This window comes from Orycteropus afer, unplaced genomic scaffold, assembly GCF_000298275.1.
Source record: "Orycteropus afer afer isolate SDZICR_OR568_19922 unplaced genomic scaffold, OryAfe1.0 scaffold00121, whole genome shotgun sequence".
In the NCBI taxonomy this organism is placed as follows: Eukaryota; Metazoa; Chordata; class Mammalia; order Tubulidentata; family Orycteropodidae; genus Orycteropus; species Orycteropus afer.
This window is the reverse complement of record NW_006921708.1, coordinates 7,523,834-7,533,911: the sequence shown is the minus strand read 5'-3', so window position 1 is coordinate 7,533,911 and position 10,078 is coordinate 7,523,834. Positions and strand designations below refer to the sequence as shown.

The 10,078-nt window shown below is 40.3% G+C and overlaps 1 protein-coding gene across 1 annotated transcript in view; it reads left to right on the top strand.

Moving 5' to 3' along the window:
• Positions 1-1,070: 1,070 nt before the first annotated feature.
• Positions 1,071-10,078, top strand: part of PKD1L1 (polycystin 1 like 1, transient receptor potential channel interacting) — a 256,681-nt gene continuing 247,673 nt past the window's right edge. The window contains exons 1-3 of the mRNA XM_007944144.1: positions 1,071-1,088; positions 1,293-1,525; positions 8,261-8,583. Coding sequence (XP_007942335.1) covers positions 1,071-1,088; positions 1,293-1,525; positions 8,261-8,583 — 574 coding nt within the window. The remainder of the gene's footprint in view (positions 1,089-1,292; positions 1,526-8,260; positions 8,584-10,078) is intronic.

Below are 10,078 nucleotides of genomic sequence, written 5' to 3'. Positions count from 1 at the left end.
CACTAGAATATTTGCCACAACCTTTCTGGTTTTGTTCTGAACTATATTGTATCCCTCTGTAATCAATCTTTAGAGAGTATGCAGGACACTTGACTTTTATGAGTAAAAAAAAAAAAAAAAAAAAGCAATTGTTGCCAAGTCAATTTTGACTCATGATGACCCCATGTGTATCAGAGTAAAACTATGCTCCACAGGATTTTTAATGGCTGATTTTTTTGGAAGTAGATAACCAGACTTTTCTTCTGAGGGATTTCTGAGTAGACTTGAACCGCCAACCTTCCAGTTGGCAGCTGAGTGTATTAATCATTTGCACCATCCAGGAACTCCATGATTAGTAATCTGGATGCACCAAATTCTTGATATAAATACTACAGGTTTCCCTCTCTTTTTCTTTTGCTCTTCATATTTAGGACCTTCCACACACATTCTATTGCAAGCAGAGTTATCTGGAGTAGCATTGGCCTCAGCTCCACATACCAACCAATGTGTGCACTTGGAGAAGCAAATACTATATTCTCTGATCTGCTCAAGGTTGGTATCTGAAATGTGCAGTTGAATTTTATCAGGAAGCTACTGGTGAGTATCACGGTAGGTCGTCTGTTTGCAGACAGCCATTGGTGTACCTTTCCAGTCCTTTTGACACCACTCACGCAAACTGAAAGTATAACTAAATTTGTCAGGCAATAAAGGAATATATACTTTTAATGTGGGAGCTCTGGTAGCATAGTGGCTAAGGCACTTGACTGCTAACCAGAAGGCTGGCGGTTCAAACCCACCAGCCACTCCTTGGAAGGAAGGTTGGGCAATCCTACTTCCGTAGTGATACTGCCTCGGAAACCCAAGGAGGGGTCGCTATGAGTCAGGGCTGACTCGACGGCACATAACAACAACAACAACTTACTTTTAATGTGTGCCAAAGTACATCTTTAAGCTCTTAACTTTAATTTATATCTGACCATATAAAATTAGCTAGTTTTCCATTTGCTTAATCCAGGGAACAATATGAACTTCTGGTAATAATCATCCCCAAAATTCCTGATAAAACTTTCCCCTTGGTTCAGGTAGCTGCGATGTGGCCCTCTTGGAGAGTAACAGGGATGATATGTTATCTCATCCCCAGTGTCATGTCATTGTGTGAGATGGGGAAATTTCTATAACTTACCAAATAACCCCAAGACCTTGGCCTCACCTAGGTTCTGTGAGCTTACTTTTTGACCCAAAGAGCTTATCCTAGTAACTAGGCCATTTGATAAACCATAAGCTTTTTTTAAAAAAATGTTTTCATATTTCAGTGCAACTCTTCGATAGTGGCACCCTACAGCTTGAAAATGGAGATTTCTGATTGCATCATTAGACCATTGTGCTCAGCAAAGGATGTGAATAAGAAGCTCCCTCCTGGGCCCTGTGTGTTACCCACCAATGTTAAGGCAGGGGCCTGGATTGAAGCAACAAAACTATCCCTCAGAGCAGCCACCAAGCTATCCCTCCTGTGTCCAACTTCACATTTCCTCACCTGTCCTAGAAGGTAAGGTAAGGGTAGTGTAAAGGCCATTGTCCCTTCTCACTACCAATTCAAGAGTCATACCCAAATTCAGGTGGTGATTTTAGCATCCTCATTGTACTAGACCCTGTCCCTTGCAGGTATTTACCTTTATATTTTCTTTTTGTTTCAAATCAGGTATTAATTCAGACTAAAGGCTTGTGTGATTGTATTTTTATTATGGCAGGTGCAGCATACTTTGAGGGGAGGGAGCAGGTGAATTGGTCATAAGATACTGAAAACCTTTTCACTTTCATGAAAGTCTTTTCTATCTGATTTTTAACCTTTAGTTTATGCTAAATTAGTATAGCATAAACTAAACTAGTTTCCACCACTCATCTGTCAGTTTGTCATATTGTGATGGCTTACATGTTACTGTGAGGCTAGAGGCCATGCCACCAGTATTTAAAATACCAGCAGGGTCACCATGGTGGACATCAAGCTCAATTGGACAGATTTCAGTGGAGCTTCCAGACTAAGACAGATTGGGCCGAAGGATGGGGCCATTGACTTCTGAAAATACTGGCCACTGAAAACATTATGAATAGCAGGGAAGCACTGTCTGATATATTACTGGAAAACTTTATGAAGAGCCATGAAACACTGTCTCATATACTTCCCAAAGATGAGTCCCTCAGGTTGGAAGGCACTCAAAATATGACTGAAGAAGGCTGCCTCCTCATATTAGAGTCAACCTTAATGATGTGGATGGAGTAAAGCTTTTGGGCCATTCATTTCCTGATGGGTCACGACTCAAAATGGGAAGAAACAGTTGCATGCATCCATTAATAATTAGAATGTGGAATGTATGAAGTATGAATCTAGGAAAATTGGACATCATCACAAATTAAATGGAATGGATAGAGATCAATATCCTAAGCAATTAGTTAGCTGCAGTGTGGCATTGGTCATTTTGAATAAGACAATCATGATCTATGATGTTGTTGTTGTTAGGTGCCACTGAGTCATCTCCGACTCACACTGACCCTATGTACAGCAGAGTGAAACACTGCCTTGTCCTGTGCCAGCCCCACAATCCTTGCTATACCTGAGCTAGTCATTGTCACCACTGTGTAAGTCCATCTTGTTGAGGAGCTTCCCTTTTTTAGTTGACCTTCCACTTTACCAAACATGATATCCTCCTCCAGGGAATAGTCCTTTCTGACAACATGACCAAAGTAGATGAGATGAAGTTTGGCCATTTTTGCTTCCAAGGAGCATTCCAGTTGCACTTCTTCCAGGACAGATTTGTTAGTTCTTTGAGCAGCCCATGGTATTTTCAGCATTCTTCACCAGCACCACAGCTCAAAAGCATCAACCCTTCTTCGGTTTTCCTTGTTCCTTGTCCAGCTCTCACATGCATATGAGGTGATTGAAAATACCAAGGTTTGTGTCAGGCACACCTTAGTCCTCAAGGAGACATCTTTCTTCTTCAGCACTCGAGAGAGGTCTTTTCCAGCAGATTCTTCCAGTGGTATGTATGCATTATTTGATATCTTGACTGCTATTTCCATTGGTGTTGATTATAGAACCAAGTAATAAGAACTCTTTGACAACTTCAGTCTTTTCTCCATTTATCATGATGCTGATTATTGGTCCAGTTGTGAAGATTTTTGTTTTATGTTGAGGTGTAGTCCATACTTCAGACTGCAGTCTTTAATCTTCATCAGTAAGTGCTTCAACTCATCCTCACTTTCAGCAAGCAAAGTTGTGTCGTCAGCATATTGCAAGTTGTTAATGATTGTTCTTACAATCCTGATGCCACATTCTTCTTCTCTTTTAGCTTTCCAACTCCATGTCTTTGTACATTTCATTATAGTAATTGACTTTGTCTTCTCAAACTGCTCTTTGAAATCTTCTGTTCAGCTCTTTTATCTTGGCATTTCTCCCATTTGCTTTAGCTACTCTCCATTCAAGGGCAAGTTGCAGAGTCTCTTCTGACATCCATTTTGGTCTTTTCTTCCTTTCCTGTCTTTTTAATGACCTTTTGTTTTCTTCATAGATGATGTTCTTCATGTCATCCCACAATTCCTCTGGCTTTCAATCATTGGTGTTCAGTGCATCAAATCTATTCTTAATGGTCTCTAAATTCAGGAGGAATATAGGAATATATTGAAGGTCATATTTTGACTTCCATGGACTTGTTCTAATTGTCTTCAGTTGAACTTGAACTTGCATATGAGCAGTTGATGGTCTATTTCACAATAGCTCTTGGCCTCGTTTTGGCTTTTCCATCGCCTCTTTCCACAGATGTAGTCAGTCTGATTCCTTTGTACTCCATCTAGTGAAGTCCACCTATACAGCCTCCATTTGTGTTGTTGAAAAAAGGTGTTTGCAATGAACAAGTCGTTGGTCTTGCAAAATTCTATCATGTGATCTCCAGCATTATTTCTGTCACCAAGGCCAGATTTTCCAACTGCTGGTGATTCTGCTTTGTTTCCAGTTTTTGCATTCCAAACGCCAGTGATAATTAGCATATCTTGGTTGCATGTTGGGTCAATTTCAGACTGCAGAAGTTGGGAAAAATCTTTAATTTCCTCATCTTTGGCTTTGGCGGTAGTTGCATAAATTTGAATAATAGTAGTATTTACTGGCCTTCCTTGTAGGCATACGGATATTATCCTATCACTGACAGCATTGTACTTCAGGGTAGATTTTGAAACATTCTTTGAGATGATGAATGCCACACCATTCCTCTTCAATTTGTCATTCCCAACGTAGTGGATCATATGATTATGTGATTCAAAATGGGCAAAATTGGTCCATTTCAGCTCACTAATGCCTAGAATATCAATCTATATGTGTTCCATTTCATTTTTGACAATCTTCACTTTTTCTAAATTCATACTTTGTACATTCTATGTTCCAATTATTAATGGATGTTTGCAGCTGTTTCTTGTCATTTTCAGTCATGCCACATCAGCAAGTGGAGGTCCCTAAAGCTCTACTTTATCCATATCATTAAGGTAGGCTCTACTCTGATGAGGCAGCTCTTTCTGAGTCATATTTTGAGTGCCTTCCAATGTGAGGGGATCATCTTCTGGCACGGTATCAGACAGTGTTTCAGGGCTATTTATAAAGTTGTCCAGTAATATATCAGACAGTGTTTAACTCCTATTCATAAGGTTTTCACTGGCCAATTCTTTGAGAAGTGGATAGCTTCTTCCTTCTGAGCCTGTCTCAATCTGGAAGCTCCATTGAAACCTGTCCACCATGGGTATTTGAAACACCAGTGACACAACCCCCAGTCTCACAGCAACACGCAAGCCACCACATTATGGCAAACTTAGAGATAACTTTATCTCCCTTAGTTGTTCTAAACCACTCTGCTCACTTTCTGGCCTTCCCCCTTCCTGTTCTGGCAAATGATGCCCGGCTCCCCCTTCCTTCCTGGGGTTCTCCCCTTTCCTGTTCCCCTACTATTATGGGAATGACAAATTGAAGAGAAACAGGATTACATTCATTGTCAAAAAGAACATCTCAAGATATATCTTGAAGTATCATACTGTTGGTGATTGGATAATATCCATAGGCCTACAAGGAAGACCAGCTAATGCTGTTGTTACTCAAATTTACACAGCAACTACTAAAGCCAAAGATGAAGAAATAGAAGATTTTTACCAACTTCTGCAGTTTGAAATTGAACAAACACACAATCAAGATATATTGATAATTATTGGTGATTGGAATGTGAAAGTTGGAAACAAAGAATCATCGGTAGTTAGAAAATATGGCCTTGGTAATAGAAATAACACTGACTTACTCACTTCAGATACCTTTTTTTCAACAACATAAACAGCACCTATGCACATGGATCTCAACAGCTGGAATATGCAGATATGAGATTAACTATATCTGTGGAAACAGGAACTCTGGTAGCATAGTGCTTAAAGCACTTGACTGGTAGCCAGAAGGCTGGTGGTTCAAACCTACCGGCCAGTCCTTAGAAGTTTGGGCAATCTACTTCCATAGTGATACTGCCTCGGACCCAAGGAGGGGTCACTATGAGTTGAGTCCGACTCCACAGCACATAACAACAACAACAACATGTCTGTGGAAAGAGGCAATGGAGAAGGTCAATATCATCAGTCAAAACAAGGCCAGGAGCTGACTGTAGAACAGACCATCAATTGCTCATATGCAAGCTCAACTTGAAGCTGAAAAAAAATATTAAAATAAGCTCCAAAAGCCAAAATATGCCCTTGATTATATCCCATCTGAATTTAGAGACCATCAGAAGAATAGATTTGATGCATTGAACACCAATGACCAAAGACCAGACAAATTGTGGGATACCGTCAAGAACATCATACCTGAAGAAAGCAAATGGTCATTAAGAAAACAGGAAAGGAAGAAAAAACCAAAATGGATATCAGAAGAGACTCTGAAACTTGCTCTTGAATAGACAGTAGAGAAAGCAAATGGAAGAAATGCTGAAATAAAGGAACTGAACAGAAGACTTCAAAGGGTGGCCAGAGAAGACAAATTAAAGTACTATAATGAAGTGTGCAAAGACTTGGAGTTAGAAAATCAAAAGGGAAGAACATGTTTGGCATTCCTCAAGCTGAAGAAGAAAAAATTATAGCCTGAAGTTCCAATATTGGAGGATTCTATTGGCAAAATATTGAATGATGGAGAAAGCATCAAAGGAAGATGGAAGAAATATGCAAAGTCTCTGTATCAAAAAGAATTGGTCCACGTCCAACTATTTCAGGAGGTAGCATATGATCAAGAACCAATGGTACTGAAGGAAAAAGTCCAAGCTGCACTGAAGGAATTTGCAAAAAACGAGACTCCAGGAATAGAATATCATTAATATCACATGCAAGTAAAATCTTACTGAAGATAATTTAAAAACGAGTGTTGCAGTACATTGACAGAGAACTTCCAGAAATGCAAGCTGGATTCAGAAGAGATATAGAACAAGGGATATCATTGCTGATGTCAGATGGATCCTGGCTGAAAGCAAAGAATACCATAAAGATGTTTACTTGTGTATTATTGACTATGCAAAAGCATTCAGTTGTATGGATCATAACACATTGTGGACAACATTGAGAAGAATGGGAATTCCAGAACACTTAATTGTACTCATGAGGAACCTGTACATAGATCAGAAGGCTGTTGTTTGAACAGAGCAAGAGGATACTGCATGCTTTAAAAATCAAGAAGGAAGAGCATCCGGGTTGTATCCTTTCATCATAGTTATTCAATCTGTATGCTGAACAAATAATCTGAGAAGCTGGACTATATGAAGAAGAATGTGACATCAGGACTGGAAAAAGATTCATTTACAACCTGTGATATGCTGACAACACAACTTTGCTTGCTGAAAGTGAGGATGACTTGAAACACTTACTGATGAAGATTGAAGAATACAGTCTGCAGTATGGATTACACCTCAATATAAAGAAAAAAAAAAATCCTCACAACTGGACCAATACGTAACATCACGATAAATGGAGAAAAGATTGAAATTATCAAAGACTTCCTACTACTTGGTTCTACAATCAACACCAGTGGAAGCAGCAGTGAAGATATCAAATGATGCATGTTGTTGTTGTTGTTATGTACCGTAGAGTCGGACCTGACTCATCGCGACCCCTCCTTGGGTTTCTGAGGTGGTATCACTACAGAAGTAGATTGCCCAACCTTCCTTCCGAGGAGTGGCTGGTGGGTTTGAATCACCAGCCCTCTGGTTAGCAGTCAAGTGCCTAAGGCACTACACTACCAGAGCAAATGATGCATAGCACTGGGCAAATCTCCTGCAAAAGACCTCTTTCAAGTGCTGAAGAGCAAAGATGTCTTCTTGAGGACTAAGATGCGCCTGATACAAACCATGGTATTTTTGATCACCTCATATGCACGTGAGAGCTGGACAATGAATAACAAAGAACTAAGAAGAGTTGGTGCTTTTGAGTTATGGTGCTGTCAAAGAATGCTGAAAGTACCATGGACTGCTCAAAGAACTAGCAAATATTTCCTAGAAGAAGTGCAGCTGGAATGCTCCTTGAAAGTGAGAATGGCCTGACTTCATCTCACCTACTATGGTCATATTGTAAGAAGAGACTATTCCCTGGGGAAGGATATCATGCTTGGTAAAGTGGAGATCAGCGAAAGAGAAGGCCCTCAACAAGAGGGATTGATGCAATGGCTACAACAATGGGGTCAAGTATAACAGGGAACGTGGAGCTGGCACGGGAACAGGCAGTGTTTCATTCTGCTGTACATAGGGTGTCTGTGAGCTGGAGATGACTCAGTGGCACCTAACAACAAGAACAGCACTCCCCCATGTAGAGCATTTTTATAAAAACATATGAATAGTGCCTTTTGGGAGACTCATATTTTCTTGTCCATCAATTCAAAAATGAGAGAAAATGTTTTCATTATTTCCTTTATTGATACAGCTAGATTAGTGATTGTAACATATTAGCTTACCTTGGGCTTTCCTGAGGGCTGTGATTCAGCAGGTATGGTTGGGGCCCAAGCATTTATACCTGTAACAAGTATCCAGGTTGTGCTGATGCTGCTGGTCTTGGGGCCATATTGAGAACCATTGGTCAAAACAATTTGCGATAGATCATGCCAACTTTTTTTTCAGTTGTAAATCCTCCAGTTTAGGCTCCTCCATCCTTGTCATCTGTTTGGGTTGAGGGGAAATGTGATTTGATTCTTGGAGTGATCCTGTTGGACTCTGAAGCATTCTACCTCTTCCCACAGCTCTGCAGGTGTTCTTCTTGGTGCTTCTCACTCCCAGAGCCTCTCAACGACCCAGTCAGGGCCCAGGAAACCCTGCTTCCTCAGTCCTTGTCCTCCTGGTACCATCCCTGCACGAGATTCCAGCGTCGTGGTAAATCCTGTCACCCAGAGGTTACCAGAAACTGATACACAGGCATCTCTAAATCTGGGGTTCCGACTGCAGATGATTTCTGAAGGGTCTCTTTGTCTGGTGATAGATTTTGGAGATACTTCAGAAATTCAAATCAGGATCCGAAACATGTCTGAGGAAATCACTGTCACAGCCTATCACCAGTACATGAAAGGTATTGCATATACATCTCCATTATCAGGAATATGGGAGGAAAACACGAAATTTTGGGACTTATGAGCAGTGCTTGGTATGGGTAAAAACCTCTAAGACAAAAAGAAAATTCTTTTCTTCTAGAGTCATCTTAACATTCCTTGTTTTAATAACAGTAGCTCAATAGGACACAGTGAGCACTTACATGTCTTGTGCTGTGCTCTATTCTTTATATACTTTATTTCATGTAATTCTTTTTTTTTAATTGTGTGTAATTTTTTTTTTAAATTTTTTTAATTGTGATTTTTTTAAATTGTGAAAATGTAATTAAAAATTTACAGGTCAAATTCACTTTCTGTACAGCAGTTCAGATACTTTGTCTCATGACATTGACTACAATTTACCACAATGCAACAACTCCCTTCCCACTTCCTCCTGATAGTTATCTCTTCCCTGTGTCCATCCCTCCATGCAACCCTGCTCCTTGAGCTGTCTCCCTGTGCATAAACAGCCCTTCTTTCTCCCATGATTGTTCTATCCAAGGGTGTATCTACCTCAGGTAAATGTTCAACTCATATGCCTGTCTTTTATTTGGCTGGAAGCCACAGGTGTGGGTTCAATTCCAGACCTGCAGGGCAGCTAGGGGCCATAGTCTCAGTGGTTCCACCAGGCTCTATCAGACCAGCAAACCTGGCTCTCCTCTTTTTTTTTTTTTTCCCCCAAATTATCTGAGTTTTGTTCCACATTGTTCTCCCTCTCTATCTAGGATGTCATACATAGATGCCCCTCTGAGTGTTTTACAGTGCTAGCTGGGCATCATCTAGTTTTGGTCTAATATCCATATAGGCTGTGGATCACATAGTGTACCAGTCACTAGGACTAAGTGTTTCCCTGAATCTTTGGTTTTCTTCATTCTTCTTTGCTCTGGATGAGGAGAGACCCATTGTTGCATGTAGATGGCTGCTTGCAAGCTTTTAAGATCCCAGTTGCTATTCACCAAAGTAGGAGGTGGAACAATGTTTTGTGTAGTATTTTATGCCAGTTGAGCTTGATGTCCCCTGAAAGTATGGTCCTGAGCCCACAGGTTCAACCACTCAGTCCCTCTGGGTAGCTGGCTGTGACCAAGAAGTGACTACAACCTGCCCCTTGTCAGGTCTACTATACACTTGGGAATTCAGACCATACACATAAAGTTATAGGACTACTGTCTGCCAATCCTATAAATGGTCTTGAGTACACTCCCCGCTTCATAGACAAAATTACTAGTTCAGCCTTTCCACCCATCTATCCACCCATATACCCATATTTCATGTAATTCTTACGTAACTATTATGACATGAACAAACAAAAAACAAATAACTGCTATTGAGTTGATCCCAGCTTACAGTAACCCTATACAACAGAGTAGAACTCTCCAGTGAAGTTTCCAAGGCTGTAAATTTTTTTAATTAGGATTTGGGTGAAGATTTACGGAGTAAATTCACTTTTCATACAGCAGTTCACATATACTTTGTCTC